The sequence below is a fragment of the Corythoichthys intestinalis genome, chromosome 8 (assembly GCF_030265065.1).
Source record: "Corythoichthys intestinalis isolate RoL2023-P3 chromosome 8, ASM3026506v1, whole genome shotgun sequence".
Classification (NCBI taxonomy): domain Eukaryota; kingdom Metazoa; phylum Chordata; class Actinopteri; order Syngnathiformes; family Syngnathidae; genus Corythoichthys; species Corythoichthys intestinalis.
In genome coordinates, this window is record NC_080402.1 from 3,451,670 (window position 1) to 3,469,697 (window position 18,028).

Consider the following 18,028-nt stretch of genomic DNA (forward strand, 5'->3'; position numbering starts at 1 on the left):
TTTGTTTCCCATCATTCTTGAGGGGAATTGTAAATTAGGCTGCTTAGGACAGCTTTACTTTTCATTGAAAATGGTATGCCCGCCTTTGTTGTGCCAATGTAGTTACCCCAGTCAAAAATGGTATCCCCTGGGCGGAGCCATATGGAGGTAGATTTGTGTCTTCATTATTCGATCCAAAAAAAAAAAGTTGCTTCAATCGAAATATATATTTTCAATCAAAAAAGTCACTTCAATCAAAAAAAAAAAAAAGATGTGTTTGAATGCAAAAATAAATTTGAAACTCCAAAAAATGCAGTTGAAAGCTATTTTTCTCAGAATTTTTTTTTTTTTTTTTTTTTTTTTGATTGAAGTCATCTTTTTTTTTTTGTTTTTTTTTTGAAGCAACTTTTTTGATTGAAATAATGTTGTTTTGCGTTTGGGCCACATTTTGTCTAGGACATTTGTGTCTTTATTATTCAATAAAAAATAAGTAAAATAAAACTAAATAAAAAATATATATTTTCAAGAGAAAACACACTCGAGTAAAAAAAAAGAAAATTTTAGTCATTGGAAAAAAGCTTTGAATGCTAAAAAATATTTGAGACTAAAATATTTGCATTTGAACGCCTAATTTTTCGTTTGTTTTTTTTTATTTTAGCAATCTTTTTTGTGTTTGGGCCACATTATGGGTAGACATTTGTGTCTAAATCATTCAATCCCCAACAAAGTTGCTTCAAAAAAAAAAAAATAATAATAATAATAATTTTTAAAATAACATTGCCCTTCCCTAATTTTTTTTTTTTTTGAAAATAATATGCAAAGCAAATGACCGTCTAGGTGCTCGTCACATGATCTATTCGAAAAAAAAATAATTTTGACCTATTGTAAAAATATCTTTTTATGTTCATTTATTTTTGTTGTTTGCCCCCCCCCTCCAAACTCTGCTTATGTATATAGGACTAAATCAACATAAGATTAATATATATGGTGTTAACGATATTTGTATTTGTATTGTACTGTACCATATATCCAAAATAAAGCATTCATTCATTCTAAGCATACATTCATTAACGGAGGGTTTTAATGCCAAGTTTATTTTTATAGCCCTATAACATCAAAAGATCCCCCCCAAATTAAAAATAGCAACATCTTAAGCAAAAAAAAAAAATCTAAAATAGAAAGTATTCTGTCACATCACATGTTTTCATGTGATTTTGAATGTCATATCTTAATCCGATAGCAAAGTTATATGGTTTTTACCATATTTTCTAGTGGGCACTCCCTTTAAGTATGAAATAAGTTATCACAAAAAAAAATTTAGCTAATGATTGCAAAATGTAATCCTTTAATTTCTTATCACAAACATATCCTGCAAGTTTGATAGTAATCCTTTTTTATTGAATATTAATTTATATCTAAATGTCGCTTGTGACCTTTGACCTCACGACCCCGAATTATACCAACCGCTTTAATTTCATATCACAAACATATCCCTCAGGTGTGATAATAATCATTTTATTTATTTTTCAGTTACATCCAAATGTCTGTTGTGACCTTTGACCTCAAGACCCCAAAATATAACAACCTAATCTTGTCTTTTTATCAAACTTGCGGAATGTGTTTGTGATAATCACTTTACTCATTTTTGAGTCGTATATAAATTTCTTTTGTGACCTTTGACCTCACGACCCTAAAATATAGTGACCTCTTTGTTTTCTTATCACAAACATTTCTCAAAAGTTTGATTGTAATCCTTTTTATTCAATATTGAGTTATATATAAACTTGTCTTGTGATCTTTGACCTCATGACCCCAAAATATAGAAAACCTATTGTCTTATCAAACTTGAAGGTTGTTTGTGATAATCCCTTTATTCATTGTTGACTTGTATCTAAATTTGTGACCTGTTTGACCTCATGACTCCAATTTTTTTTTTAACACAAACATGTTTGATAATACTTTTTTTTCATTTTTTAATTCTATCTAAATTTCTCTTGTGATCTTTGCAAACTTTGACCTAATGACCCCAAAATATAACAACCATTTGTCTTATTATCAAACTTGCGGGATATATTTGTGATCATCCCTTAATTCATTCTTGAGTTGTATCCAAATTTCTCATGTGACCTTTGACCCCAACAACATACCAACCTCTTTGTTTTCGTATCATAAACATATCCAACAAATTTCATGACAATCCTTTTTATTCATGAGTTATATGTAAATTTCTCTTGTGACATTTGAACTCACGACCTCAAAATATACCAACCTCCTTGTTTTCTTATCGGAAACGTACATCACAAGTTTGATAATAATCATTTTATTCATTTTTCAGTTACATCCAAATTTCTGTTGTGACCTTTGACCTCACAACCCCAAAAATGTTTTATCACAAACGCATCCTGCAAGTTTCATAATAATCCTGTTATTCACTTTTGAATTGCCGCCAAATTTCTCTTGTGACCTTTGACCTCACAACCCCAAAATATACAGACCTCTTTGTTTTCTTATCACAAACATATCCCGCGAGTTTGATAACAATCCCTTTATTCATTTTTAAGTTTTCTTGAACACAGACGGAACCGAAAACATTGCATGCAGAGGAAGATATTTTAACAATTATACAAAAATTAAAAAATAATAATCACACCAAATCAAAATGAATGATTCACGACAAGTCTTTCCTATGTGCAGCTTGCAACCAGTTGTGAAATATTCACGACGTCAGGCAACTCGAAGCTCGAAAGGTGACGATTAATGAATAACGAGTACATCTACAAGCGTGTTAGCGGAAAACCAGTCGTCGCTAACACGCTTTCCTGTTTCCACGACTCCCACGTTGGACGCGAGCACTCATTTGGCGTCATTTCCTTTGACAGCCTTTCCGTCGGGTCGAGCCGTCCTGCCCTTTTTTTTCCCACGAGAATCGTGACGCTTATTCACAGTTCAGAAATCCTTCGGGCAATTTGTCCTTTTCATGCAAGTGGCTATTAGGAGTCTTAGCATATTTTAGAAATAGTGTCATAATATTGTGTATAATTTTTGGAAGGATAACTGTTTGGAATAGTGAGCGATAGCGCCGAGAGTTCAGTCGCTGTCTTTGCGCAGGCTGCGGTCGGCGTGCACGTTGTTGGGCTCGGGGCTTTTACACTGGACGCTGGTGCCGTTCATGGCACCCGTGCTGCTCAGCTGACTCTCGGAGTAGCACCAGCAGCACAAACACGACTGTGGAGAAAGGAGTAGAAGTGAGTGAATTGTGCCATTGGCGGCATTTTTTCCCATCCTTTTGCTGTTAATTCAAACGATTGATGAAATTGGACGTCTGTTGCTGTCATTGTTAGCCAAAGAGTTAATTAAAATATCAAGGAAATTTTTTTATCTACTAGTACTGTAAGATATGACAATACAGTGATCCCTCGTTTTTCACGGTTAATTTAGGTTTGAGGTCAATAAAAAAGGTAGTTAAAAAAAAAAGGTAGAGTTTCTTCTTCCCAGCAGGGGGAGCCAGGCCTAATGTGTAATATTTCAATGCAGTCATGTTCAGGCTGGGATACCTCTCATACATGTTAAATATGAAAAAGACAGAACTTGTTCAGGGATATATTAGTCATTTACTGAATATGGTGTGTTGCCACCTCTCATACATGTCAGAAAGGAAAAAGACTGAACCTTATTCAGGGAAATATTAGTCATTTACTGAATATGGCGCGTTGCCAAACAAACTCTGGCACCCCACCCAGGTCTGGCCCCTGAATGAAAACTCACCTTTTTTATAACTTCAGATCTCATATGTCTCATGAACAGTCTCACCAATTTCAAGGAGAATCCAACTAACTCCCTAGGCGCCAAGGTCTCAAACGTGCAGCCTGTATATCGACTAAAATTGTATATTTTTTCACATTAATTCCAAAATACCTGATTATTGTTGAGTTTGGAATATGGGTGCAAAAGACTTTTTGGAGCAGTTGTGCACAAGGTATCACCTTCCCAAATGTCAGTGTTCTACGTTGAAAAAAACGAATAGAAGAGGCCTAGTTAAAAAAATTCAAGTGGGCGCCACTGAGCTATTTTGTTACGTTTTTTTCTCGCAATGTCGCAAAATTATAATAAGTAGATGTTTTTTTTTTAATAATATTCTGGTAACACTTTATAATAACTATCCGTTTTACTAGTTAGTAGATCATTAGTAAACTGTTGATAAATGATTTATTGTTGATTTGTGAAGCATTTGTTAACAGTTTGTTAAGCATTTACAGGGTGTTCCAATATGGTTGAACCCATTCTAAATGCCCATGCTAGTTGATGGATCTTAATAAAACTATATACACTTTATGTTGAAGGTCATTAGTTTTACTGGTTAAATATACAAAGAAAAGTACAAATATTTGTTGGTTCTATGGCAGATTTTCATAAATGTGCAACATGAACGCTGCCAGCAAAATACCTTATCAAAATGCCTTTTCTTTTGAAGTGAAAAGCATTTCTTAACCTGAAAAGATAGAAATGCCAAACGTTACGCACAAAAACTTGAAACATTTCTACACAAACTGTTTCAGGTTAAGAACACCCTGTAAATGCTTAACAAACTGTTAACAAATACTTCACAAATCAACAATAAATCATTTATCAACAGTTTACTAATGATCTATTAACTAGTAAAACGGATAGTTATTATAAAGTGTTACCAATATTCTTAATTTGACTTTACCTTAAAACAATTTTTGAACTTTTTGCTGACAAAGTAGAGGATGATAGGGTTGATGCAGGAGTTGATTGTTGCCAAGTTGATGCTCAAGTAGTCCATCACCAAAAGGAAGCTGGAAACGCAATCATAAATGAGCTCCAGTTGTAAGTTTGACTGCAGTTTCAGTGCATTGCGGTTTTCCCCGACTCACTTGAACAGCTCGCAGCGTGTCTCGTCATTCTGGTAGTAAACCATCTTCTTCAGAATCCTGCTGAGGTGAAGCGGGAACCAGCAGAGGGCGAATATAAGGACCAGGCAGAAGACTGCTTTGGCTACTTCTCTTCTCTGAAGTACACGGAACGATTATTTCAATTAGTGTTTAAATAGGAATGGGATGATAAACCTAAACTCACGATCAATGTTGTCACAGATTACTTGAAAAAGTAATTTAATAAATGATTAAGCCTAAAAAAGTACTCTAGTTATTTTACTGATTACTCTAGTTACTTTACTGATAACTTTGTCTCCCTTTGCTGCCTCAACATAAGAATAACAACAGAAAAATGTGATCGCATGTAACTGACTTTCTGATAATTGAATTTAAAGGGGAAGATAAAAAATTTTCACATACGGCTTAATCTTCGAGTTAACGGGGGTTTAATTAGTCGATGGAGTTGATTTCAACCACCATTGACTCGTACTAGCTTAGCCACACCGGAGTCCTGAAACTAACAAATAGCTGACAAACTGCATGGAATTTGTTGAAAGCAACTCCACTGACTAATTAAATGCTCGCTAACTCAAAGACTAAGCCTAATGTCAAAAATTCTGAACTTTGGGTAATGGTTTAGGAGTTACGGTCAACAGAATATTTAGTGCCATTATAAAACAATGCAAATTGACTGCACAATAATTACCGTAATTTTCGGACTATAAGCCGCACTGGACTATAAACCGCCGCTGTCCTCACTGTATTATGAGATGTTTGCACTAAAAGATAATAACCGGTGACACTATTTTTGACAGCGGCGTCATAAGACTCTTAAGATAAAATGTGAAGCTTTGAACTAATTGACTGCAAAGCTTCAACAAGCTTCATTTGGCCATAACTGCTCCTTTGGGGGAGACAGTCAAGCTCTTCTGCCACCTGCTATCAGCACTGTTGTCGCACAACATGCTTCCTAACATGCATTTCAGAGTTATAGATGTAAATAGTAATAAAAATTCATGTCTTGTGCTAATTATTTCTTCAGTTACTGTTCCAGTTGTTTCATTAATTGCTAGTATGGTATTTGATAACACTTAATTTGACAGTAGCGTCATAAGACTATCATAAGACCATCATAATTATGACATGACACTGCCATGAGCATTAATGAATGCTTATGACTGATGTCATTTTGTGTCATCCGGAAAACTATCTTACTTTTGAATGGATATAAAGATCCGAGCTAGACATAAATGGAGTTAGTGCCATGATTCATAATATCATTATTGCCAATGACAATGTCATGTCATAATTATGACGGTCATGTGGCAGTCTAACAACACCAATGTCAAAGAAAGTGTTACCTATTTACCCAAATAACTCAACAAATAAGACGCACTGGACTATTAGCAGCAGGATTCAAAATTAGGGGGGAAAAAGTAGCAGCTTTTAGTCCGAAAATTAATGAAACACAAGAAATTAATTGCACATTGCCATAAACACAAAGGTGTGGGCGAGCGCGAATGCACGCGCACAACCTAGAAGTACGCCAGTACGCCGTACACGCAAGCATTCAATTTGGCCACAAAACGTGGCGGCAACTAAGCACTTTACACTCAATTGGACTTACAACAGATCCCAAAGATTCTAAACAAACACATCACCTTACAGCATAAAAGCGCAACTCGAATATGATGTAAACAATACTCGCCGACTTGGCGAGGACGAGCGGGAGAGATGTATACCCGGTGCCGCAACAGGGAAGTTACCAAACTGCCGTGCATCTAGCGGCTCCAACCTATCGCTGGAACCCTCCAGAATGACGGAAAAATGTCTCTCCCAGGGGAAATGAGAGATTTAGCAGTGACTTTAGCAGGCGTCAGGATCGAGGGTCCGAGGGGATGTATATCTGTGTGTGTGTCCTTGAATGTACGCGAGTATTTTTCCTTCATTGTGGAGGGTTCCAATGATAGGTAGGAGCCGCTACATGCGCGGCTGTTTGGTAGCTTTGCCGTTGCAGCGGTTGGTAGTCATCTCTCCCGTTCATCCTTGCCAAATCGGCGAGCATAGTTTCCATCATATTGGTGATGCCAATTTATGCCGTGAGGTTACGTGTTCGCTTTGCCTCTTTTGGATCTGTCCAAGTTTGTGTAAAGTGATTGGTTGCCGCCACGTTTTGAGGCTAAATTAACCGCATGTGTGTACGGCATACTTCCCCTTTGTGTTTATTGCACTGTCCAATTCATTTGTGTGTTGTTGATTATTGTGCAGTCAATTTGCATTGTTTTACACTGGCACTGATATGCTGTTAACCTTAAACCCTAACCTGAAGTTAAGAATTTTTTTAAATTAATCTTTGAATTAGCAAGGGTTTTATTAGTTGGTAGAGTTGATTTCACTGTGACAACACTGCCCCCACCCTCCCATTCCGCCACTCGTTCAGTCATTATATTACGGTCCAGGTTTTCGTATCTCGTGACATTTTGTCCTAAAACTAGTGTCAAGACTGTAGAAACGAATGAAAAGCTTTTGGAACCTGTTTGAGATGTTCGCTCAGAGCGATCCTCAGGCTGCCGTTCCTGTTGTTGAGCATTTCGCAGGTCATCAGGGTGTAAAAGATGGCGGTGCACGTCAGCGGAACACAGAAGTAGAAACCGAACAGCCACCAGTCCTTGGCGTCTTTGTAGAACTAGGAAGAAAAATCAATGATCTGGTTTGATAATGTTGCCTCATCATCTGCCGTAAGGGTTGTTTTTAAACCATTTTTTTTAATAAGACGCCAGTGTGTTGTTTCTACTGTCTGAGAGTGATTACTCCATTAGGCCACATATGGATTAAATCTGCACGTGGCCTCAGGTTTTTGCGGCTTCAGGTTTCAGTAATTGTAAGCCGCCTGTCATTAATTTTGTCCTCGGGTGGAAAAACAACAACAAGATACTGGGCCCAGGAGAATTGATATTATGAATTTGAGCTGTTTATGGTGTATGATTGGAGGCAAGGGTGTAGGTTTGCATCGGGACGGTAGGAACAAAACACTACCAACTTTTCAGGACGCTCAAACTGTCGCCACCAAGTTTTAAGCAACGTTACTTGCATTATAGACTTACTGCGAACGCTCTGGTTTCAAATGAACATTGGTTCATTCGCCCCTCACAGTCAAACAGAACAGGACGTTTAGCGCAGTCAATAGCAGCCAATGAGTTGAAAAAAAAATACTGTAAAAAACTGAGTACTCAAGTGTATTTTTTCTTGCCCTTCTCAATCTAAACAGTCAATACACGCAAGCAGGTGTGCCTCTTATCTTTCTTATCCTGCTTGGTCTAGTCAAAATGAAAGTTCTCTTTCACTGTTTTTCAAGACAAAGCACGTCGTAGCCACGAGTCAAAGCGAAAATGATAAAATTAGGAGTGTGACGTACCACCATGAAGTCTGACTTGGGAAGCAGCATGCAGGTGCGGAGGCTTTCGTTGCGGTAGTTGAAGCTGACCATGTCAAAGCCAATCGCCTCAGGGATGGCGAGAACCATCGACAGGACCCAGATGGAAAGGATCTCCATGACGGTGAAAAGCGGGATGCCGACGCCCTGGACTCGACTCCATGAGGCTACCGCTCTGTACCTGCCAAATTTTTGGAGGTTTGGTGTTAGAATAGGGCAGTTGCGATTGCTCTAAGACTGCAAGGGGAGCTCAGCTTCCCCCCCAAAATGTCAAAAAATACACTGCTAGCCAAAAATATTGGCACCCCTGCAGTTCTGTCAGATAATGCTCAATTTCACCCAGAAAATCATTGCAATTCAAATGCTTTGGTAGTAATAACTTCTAGGGTTGTTCCGATCATGTTTTTTTGCTCCCGATCCGATCCCGATCGTTTTAGTTTGAGTATCTGCCAATCCCGATATTTCCCGATCCGATTGCTTTTTTTTTTGCTCCCGATTCACTTCCAATCGTTCCCAATAATTTTTCCCGATCATATACATTTTGGCAATGCATTAAGAAAAAAACAAATAAAACTCGGATGAATATATACATTCAGCATACAGTACATAAGTACTGTATTTGTTTATTATGACAATAAATCCTCAAGATGGCATTTACATTATTAACATTCTTTCTGTGAGAGGGATCCACGGATAGAAAGACTTGTAAAGGATAAATGTGACTTTGTATATTGTGACTAAATATTGCCATCTAGTGTATTTGTTGAGTTTTCAGTAAATGATACTGTAGCCATTTAACTGTTGTGCCCAAATGCATGATGGGAAGTGCACCCATGACTGTGCGTAGAGGTACCAATTAGGCTCCAGCGTATGACGTGGCACTCGCGAGGTTTCCGCCGCTATCGCCATTTTGGAAGCGAGAAACATAAACAGTGAGGCATTTCAACACAGGTCGCTCTTTAAAAATGGTTGGAAATTATTGTGCGGTAAAGAATTGCAACAACCGATCGAATAGAAAGGAGAATGTACAGCTCGACGGAACACCATTGAGTTTCTTCCGGATCCCTTCATGGAAAAAAGGCGAGGGAAAGGTCATATCTGAACTTACCAAACGTCGAAGAATGGCATGGGTGGCCTCGATCAGAAGGAAGGGCATAACGTTTGATTCTCCAGTTACACACAGAGTTTGCTCTATGCACTTCCACTCCGGTAAGTTAATTTCGTTTGTTTACGCAAATTTCAGTAACTTTATGCCCTAAGTCGGCCTGTTGTTAGCTATAGCTACAGCTAAACAACTAGCATGCAGACATGTGCAATGTCTTCATAAGACATAACTCCTGTCGTTGCTAAATGAAAAAGCTGTAATATTTTGACGTGAGAGAGTGGCAAAGAATTTGTACACAGGCTACATTTTCTGCAACAAAAAATTTGTACATGCGTGGTCACAGACTAATGTAAACACACATTGCCTACCTTTGCTAGAAAGATGGTGTTGCCGTTTGCTATGGTCATAATGTGCAGATCCTGCACCCATCCACAGCAAAACTGCTCGTAGCTTTGTAGCGATTTGTAGTTTCGGAATTGCCGATGAGTGTAGTAACATACACTAAATACAGCATGATGTCCATTTCGCGTAGTGGTGGAAGCTTGTCGACATCTTTATTCCATTTGTGTTCGGCTTGCTCGTGAGGGTCAACATTGTTCACATCCTTAAAATTGCTTACACATCTGTCCTTTGTCGTGGTAACAAGTTTGTCTCTGTATCGAACTGGCAAGTTTTCCCTACATTTTTCCATCTTTGGCACTCGTAGTTGAATTGTATTTGCCGTTAAGTTTAAATGTCCCGTGATGCAGGTGTGCTTCCGAAATGGCTGCGTTGTCGCAAATCTCGCACGATCCCGTGCTGTTGTGACGTAAACGCTCGAGCCTAATCGATATATCTTCTCTGCGTTGGGAAATAACATAGGGTGTTAATAAAAAGATCAATTACTACCTTTCTTCCCCACATTGCTTCCCACGATATTCCTAATCGTAGGAAGAGGGATTGTAAGGCTTTAGCCAATTAAAAAAAACCTCCAAAGGCTGCCAAAATTCCCTCTACTCATTTTACGCTGCCTTTTAGCTCTATATATAGGTAAAATGGCGCCATTACAGATTGAACGCGACAATGCGTAAGTGGGTCGTGCAGCGCATGCGTTAATTGCTTTAAATATTTTAACGTGATAAATTTTAATAAAAATTAATTACCGCGGTTAACGGGATAAATGTGATTGGATGAGTGTAACATATTATGTCTGTAACGTTAAGTACATTTAGAAAACGATTTAATTAAAAAATATACATATATTAAAAAAAGGCATGTCCGATATTTTTTTGCCGATTCCGATACTTTGAAAATGATGTGATCGGACCCGATCGATCGGGATATCTCCAATAACTTCATTTATTTTGCATGCAAAGAAAAAAAAAAAAGACTGGGAACAAAATTAAATCATTATCATTTTACACAAAACTCCAAAAATAGCCGGACAAAAGTATTGGCACCCTTTGAAAAATCATGAGATGCTTCTCTAATTTGTGTAATTAACAGCACCTGTTACTTACCTGTGGCACATAACAGGTGGGGGCAATAATTAAATCACACTTACAGCCAGTTAAAATGGATTAAAGTTGACTCAAACTGCGTCCTTGTGTATACCACATTGAGCAAGGAGAAAAGAAGGAAGACCAAAGAACTGTCTGAGGACTTAAGAAGCAAAATTGTGAGGATGCATGGGTAATCTCAAGGCTACAAGTCCATATCCAAAGACCTGAATGTTTCTGTGTCTACCGTGCAGTGTCATCAATAAGTGTAAAGCCCACGGCGCTGTGGCCAACCTCCCTAGATGTGGACGGAAAAGAAAAATTTGACGAGAGATTTCAACGAAAGATTGTGCCTAGGGTGGATAAAGAACCTCGACGAACATCCAAACAATTTCAAGCTGTCCCGCAGTCCGAGGGTACAACAGTGTCAACCCGTATTATCCGTCGGCATTTGAATGAACAGGGACTCTATAGTAGGACCCCCAGGAAAACCCCACTTCTGAACCAGAGACAGAAAAAAAGTCAGGCTGGAGTTTGCCAAAACTTACCTGAGTAAGCAAAAATGTTTTTGAAGAATCTTCTCTGGTCAGATGAGACAAAAGTAGAGCTTTTTGGGAATAGGCATCAACATATACTTTACAGGGGGAAAAAAACAAGGCCTTTAAAGAAAAAAACACTGTCCCAACAGTCAAACATGGCGAAGGTTCCCTGCTGTTTTGGGGTTGTTTTTGCTAACTCTGGCACTGGACTGCTTGACCGTGTGCATGGCATTATGAATTTTGAAGACTACCAACAAATTTTGCAGTATAATGAAGGGCCCAGTGTGAGAAAGCTGGATCTTCTTCAGAGTTCAGGGGTCTTCCAGCAGGACAATGACCCAAAACATACTTCAAAAAGCACTTGAAAATGGTTTGAGAGAACACACTGGAGACTTCTAAAGTGGCCAGACCTCAATCCCGTAGAACAGGGGTCCCCATCTGCCGGTTCGCGGACCGGTACCGGTTCGTGGCGCATTTGCTACCGGGCCGCACAGAAATAAAAATTTTAGGGCTGTCAAAATTATCGCGTTAACAGGCGGTAATTAATTTTTTTAATTAATCACTTTAAAATATTTGACGCAATTAACGCACATGCTCCGCTCAAACAGACTAAAATGACAGTACAGTGTAATGTCAGCTTGTTACTTGTTTTTTGGTGTTTGGCGCCCTCTGCTGGCATTTGGGTCCAACTGATTTTAACGGTTAGTACCATGAGTGAGCATGGTGTAATTATTGACATCAACAATGGCGAGCTACTTGTTTGTTTTTTGATTGAAAATTTTACAAATTTTACTAAAACGAAAACATTAAGAGGGGTTTTAATATAAAATTTCTATAACTTGTACTAACATTTATCTTTTAGGAACTACAAGTCTTTATCCATGGATCGCTTTAAGAGAATGTTAATAATGTTAATGCCATCTTGTTGATTTATTGTTATAATAAACAAATACAGTGCTTATGTACCATATGTTGAATGTATATATCCGTCTTGGGTCTTATCTTTCCATTCCAACAATAATTTACAGAAAAATACGGCATATTTTATAGATGGTTTGAATTGCGATTAATTACGATTAATTCATTTTTAAGCTGTAATTAACTCGATTAAAAAATTTAATCGTTTGACAGCCCTAAAAAATTCATTAACGACCGCATTCTGGCCAAATTAACCCTGTGCCCCTGCTTAACACACCAATATCCCTGTCCACTCTAGATATAATACTACATGATAGATTAGAATGTCGTCATAGAAATCCATTGATTGGACTGCTAGCAGTACATCTTGTTTAGTGTATATAATATATCTATGTGCGCTTGTCCTCAATAATAACGTATTACTTGGCCGTGGGCGCAGCACATTTCTTCTCAGAAAAATTTTGCCCCCAAACGAGCGAAGATGACTGGAAAACAGACGTCTTTGGAGATATTCTTTAAGGCGAAAATGGCACCTGACGAGCCAGAAGATGAACCTACAACCCCGAAGACCGACGAACTGCGAAGGAGTGGATTCGTGACCAGTTTGTGAATAAACCGAGTGATTTGAGCATGTCTGTGCAAAAGGAGGATCAGCCTGTAGAGATCGCAAATGACGACCTTAAACGTACATTTGAGACAACAACTCTACCGAGGTTCTGGATAAAAGTCTTCCAGAATATCCTGACATCGCTACGAGAGCATTGAAAACCTTGCTACAATTTCCAACGACAAGGCAAAGTCGTTAATGGTGAGAGAGCGGTGTGCAGTTGTTGTGTGCAGCTAACATGGCAGGATGTATCTGAGGAGATCTTTTCTACATGTCCTTCCATGACCAAAAGTAAGTTAATATTCCTTTCTTTCAAGTTTGTAGTGTTTACTTTGGACTCGCTGCATTTGCGGCCATGTTTAACGTTACGCGCATGCGCCGAACTGCATCGTTACAATTTTTGATGGGTTGCAAAATTTGTCAGAACACCGGTCCGTGGTGCAAAAAAGGTTGGGGACCCCTGCCATAGAACACATGTGGCGAGATCTGAAAATGGCACCCGTCAAATCTCAGAGACAGTTGTTGGCCAACGAAGAATGGTCTCAAATACCAGCAGAGCATTGTAAGAAACTCATTGACGGATCCCGGAAACGTTTATCTGCAGTTATTTTGTCTAAAGGTTGTGCTACCAAGTATTAGGCTGAGGGTGCCAATACTTTTGTCCAGCCCATTTTTGGAATTTTGTGTAAAATGTAGAGATGTCCCGATCGATCGGGTCCGATCACGTCATTTTCTAAGTATCGGAATCGGCAAAAAAATATCGTACATGCCTTTTTTTATATATACTGTATATTTTAATTAAATCATTTTCTAATTGTATTTAACATTACAGACATAATATGTTACACTCATTCAGAGTCTTTACTTTAGGCTTAAGGTAGGGTTATCAAAAATATCCCGATAACGGCGGCAATTAATTTATTATAAAATATGTCACGTTAAAATATTTAATGCAATTAATGTATGCGCTGCACGACCCTCTCACTCAATGTCGCGCTCAATCTGTAATGACGCCATTTTACCTATACAGAGACAAAAGGCAGCGCAATATGAGTAGAGTGACTATTGGCAGCCTTTGGAGCCTTTTTTTAATTTGCGAAAGCCTTGCAATCCCTCTCCCTACGATTAGAAATATCATGGGAGGCAATGTGGGGAGCAAGGTCGCAATTGATCTTTTTCTTAACACCTTATGTTATTTCCCAACACAGAGAAGATATATCAATTGGTAGCACTACGCACAGTCATGGTTCCACTTCCTATCATGCATTTGGGCATGGCAGTATAATTTACTGAAAGCTCAACAAATACACTAGATGGCAATATTTAGTCACAATATACAAAGTCACAAGTCTTTCTATCCGTGGATCCCTCTCACAGAAAGAATGTTAATAATGTAAATGCCATCTTGAGGATTTATTGTCATAATAAAGAAGTACAGTAGTTATGTACTGTATGTTGAATGTATATATTCGTCGAGTTTTATTCATTTTTTTCTTAATGCATTGCCAAAATGTATATGATCAGGAAAAATTATCGGGAATGATTGGAATTGAATCGGGAGCAAAAAAAAAAAAAAACTATCGGATCGGGAAATATCGGGATCGGCAGATACTCAAAGTAAAACGATTGGGATCGGATCGGGAGCAAAAAAAACATGATCGGAACAACCCTAGTAAAATGATGATGATTTTTTTTTTTACTCTCCATTCTCTTTTGTGTTTTTTCATTGCAAGCAAAATAAATTAAGATATTACTACCAAGGCATTTGTAATTGCAATCATTTTCTGGGACAAATTGATCATGACAGAATTGCAGGGGTGCCAATACTTTTGGCCAGCAGTGTATTGTTCTCATCAGTTAATGTTGCTACACAATTTCAACTTATTTTCATTTATTGATTTCATTAAATTTTTCTTTTTCAGTATCAAATGGTCAAAAAAAATGAAGTGTGAGTGCATTTTTACAGTCTGGATGTGACTTTTTTTGTATTCAGGGAAATAGATATGGCGGAAAACAGACAAGACTGAAAAAGCAGTTTCCGCTCTTGCGCTCCTCTTTAAAAGAAATTGCAGTATTTCAAGGCAAAACAACTGTTGTGTTTGATATTACAATATGTCTATATGCTGCCATAGCAGATTCATGGCGCATTAAGCCCCCAAACTATTTTTAATTTGTCCGTTTTACCCTGAAAACCCCCGTTTACAGATGTCGCGCAACTGCTTGTGTTTCAACCTAGCCATAAAAAGGTTAGTAATTATATTTATTGTTCAAAATGGCTGTCATTTTTAGCTTAGAATCATTAATTGATGTCTAATATTTAGTTTAAAAAAGGAAAACGACTTAAAAAAAATATTCACTCGCATATTTTAAACTTTTAAACAAATGACGTCAGAATGAAAAATTTGGCGTGTGTAAAAAAGTCACGGATATCTACCTCATAACTATCGCTTAATTGTATTTTTTGTTTTTTGTTTTTTTGTTACTGTCGCATTTTCCCCGATATGTTAGATGATAAATAATCGATCCAAACAAAGAACAATTGAAAAATGACGTTTAAAGGGTAACTGTATGAAAAAGAAAATCTCAACCACTCCTTGTTGTCTGCGATTTCTGCATCGCGACCCTTGTTATATCACCATGTTTCACCCATAAAATCCCACAAAAATCTGGCTGTGGCCATATACTGCTGTGTCTTGACACCCGGTGATATATGCTACATGGAGTTTTTGGATCGAAAAGAGATAGTACGCAATAATATCTCATTAAAATCGTGTCGTCTTTAATTCTGCTCTCGCGTGCTCTCGCCTCCAGTTAGGGTTTTGCTGTTTATTTATTTATTTATTTATTTAAATGCCCTCCTGTTCAAAATTTTCTTCACCCAGAAAATTGAGATTTTAAGCTTTCCAATGATGTATCACACATGAATATCGGACAATTTTGAATTTTGGCCAAGTTGGGGGTCTCGGAGCGGAACTTCAAGTCACCTGAGTGTTTTCCGCCATATACTTTAAGTCTTTTATGTTACAAACAAAACAATGTTAATAAAGTTATACTTTATTGTAAGTTGATCTATGTGACTTTTCCCCCTCTAATATTAAAAGGTACAGTGCCTTGCAAAAGTATTCGGCCCCCTTGAATCTTGCAACCTTTTGCCACATTTCAGGCTTCAAACATAAAGATATTAAATTTAATTTTTTTGTCAAGAATCAACAAAAAGTGGGACACAATCGTGAAGTGGAACAACATTTATTGGATAATTTAAACTTTTTTAACAAATAAAAAACTGAAAAGTGGGGCGTGCAATATTATTCGGCCCCTTTACTTTCAGTGCAGCAAACTCACTCCAGAAGTTCAGTGAGGATCTCTGAATGATCCAATGTTGTCCTAAATGACCAATGATGATAAATAGAATCCACCTGTGTGTAATCAAGTCTCCGTATAAATGTGATAGTCTCAGGGTTCTGTTTAAAGTGCAGAGAGCATTATGAAAACCAAGGAACACACCAGGCAGGTCCGAGATACTGTTGTAGAGAAGTTTAAAGCCGGATTCGGATACAAAAATATTTCCCAAGGTTTAAACATCTCAAGGAGCACTGTGCAAGCCATCATATTGAAATGGAAGGAGCATCAGACCACTGCAAATCTACCAAGACCCGGCCGACCTTCCAAACTTTCTTCTCAAACAAGGAGAAAACTGATCAGAGATGCAGCCAAGAGGCCCATGATCACTCTGGATGAACTGCAGAGATCTACAGCTGGGGTGGGAGAGTCTGTCCATAGGACAACAATCAGTCGTACACTGCGCAAATTGTGCCTTTATGGAAGAGTGGCAAGAAGAAAGCCATTTCTCAAAGATATCCATAAAAAGTCTCGTTTAAAGTTTGCCACAAGCCACCTGGGAGACACACCAAACATGTGGAAGAAGGTGCTCTGGTCAGATGAAACCAAAATGGAACTTTTTGGCCACAATGCAAAACGATATGTTTGGCGTAAAAGCAACACAGCTCATCAGCCTGAACACACCATCCCCACTGTCAAACATGGTGGTGGCAGCATCATGGTTTGGGCCTGCTTTTCTTCAGCAGGGACAGGGAAGATGGTTAAAATTGACGGGAAGATGGATGCAGCCAAATACAGGAACATTCTGGAAGAAAACCTGTTGGTATCTGCACAAGACCTGAGACTGGGACGGAGATTTATCTTCCAGCAGGACAATGATCCAAAACATAAAGCCAAATCTACAATGGAATGGTTCAAAAATAAACGTATCCAGGTGTTAGAATGGCCAAGTCAAAGTCCAGACCTGAATCCAATGGAGAATCTGTGGAAAGAGCTGAAGACTGCTGTTCACAAACACTCTCCATCCAACCTCACTGAGCTCGAGCTGTTTTGCAAGGAAGAATGGGCAAGAATGTCAGTCTCTCGATGTGCAAAACTGATAGAAACATACCCCAAGCGACTTGCAGCTGTAATTGGAGCAAAAGGTGGCGCTACAAAGTATTAACGCAAGGGGGCCGAATAATATTTTGTTCCACTTCACGATTGTGTCCCAGTTGTTGTTGATTCTTGACAAACAATTAAAATTTTATATCTTTATGTTTGAAGCCTGAAATGTGGCGAAAGGTTGCAAGGTTCAAGGGGGCTGAATACTTTTGCAAGGCACTGTATGCAATGTTATACAGAGATGTACTTATAATAATCATTTTATAGTCCATTGATACTATTTACAGTTGGGGGGGGGGTGGCGTAAAAGAAAATAATTGATTAAGCACTGCTTTCACTTCAGTTATTTTATTTTGAAGTAACGCTTTTCTTACTTGAGAAAAATCTTTGGCTACTCTGCCACTGATTATTTTAAAATAAACCCATTCACTTCATACCTCATAATTCAAAAAAATTGGTCCAAACGAGTTGAACGTCTCGCACCGTCAATGGCAGCCGCGCTCCAACAATACTCCTTCACCCCCTCAACAAAGCTGCCATATTTTCCCTCCCACTCTCTTCTTACAAACTGTCGAGTCAGCACGTCGCCATCAAACTTTCAAGAATCCACGCGGAGAGACGATCAATTGTT

At 38.2% G+C, this 18,028-nt stretch overlaps 1 protein-coding gene across 1 annotated transcript in view; it reads right to left on the minus strand.

Annotated features, from left to right (window-relative positions):
• Window positions 1-1,137: 1,137 nt before the first annotated feature.
• ednraa (endothelin receptor type Aa) overlaps window positions 1,138-18,028 on the minus strand; it is a 50,680-nt gene continuing 33,789 nt past the window's right edge. Inside the window, exons 4-8 of the mRNA XM_057844429.1 lie at window positions 8,290-8,488; window positions 7,408-7,560; window positions 4,875-5,008; window positions 4,688-4,796; window positions 1,138-3,204 (exon numbers count right to left, since the gene is read on the minus strand). Coding sequence (XP_057700412.1) covers window positions 3,067-3,204; window positions 4,688-4,796; window positions 4,875-5,008; window positions 7,408-7,560; window positions 8,290-8,488 — 733 coding nt within the window. The 3' untranslated portion in view covers window positions 1,138-3,066. The remainder of the gene's footprint in view (window positions 3,205-4,687; window positions 4,797-4,874; window positions 5,009-7,407; window positions 7,561-8,289; window positions 8,489-18,028) is intronic.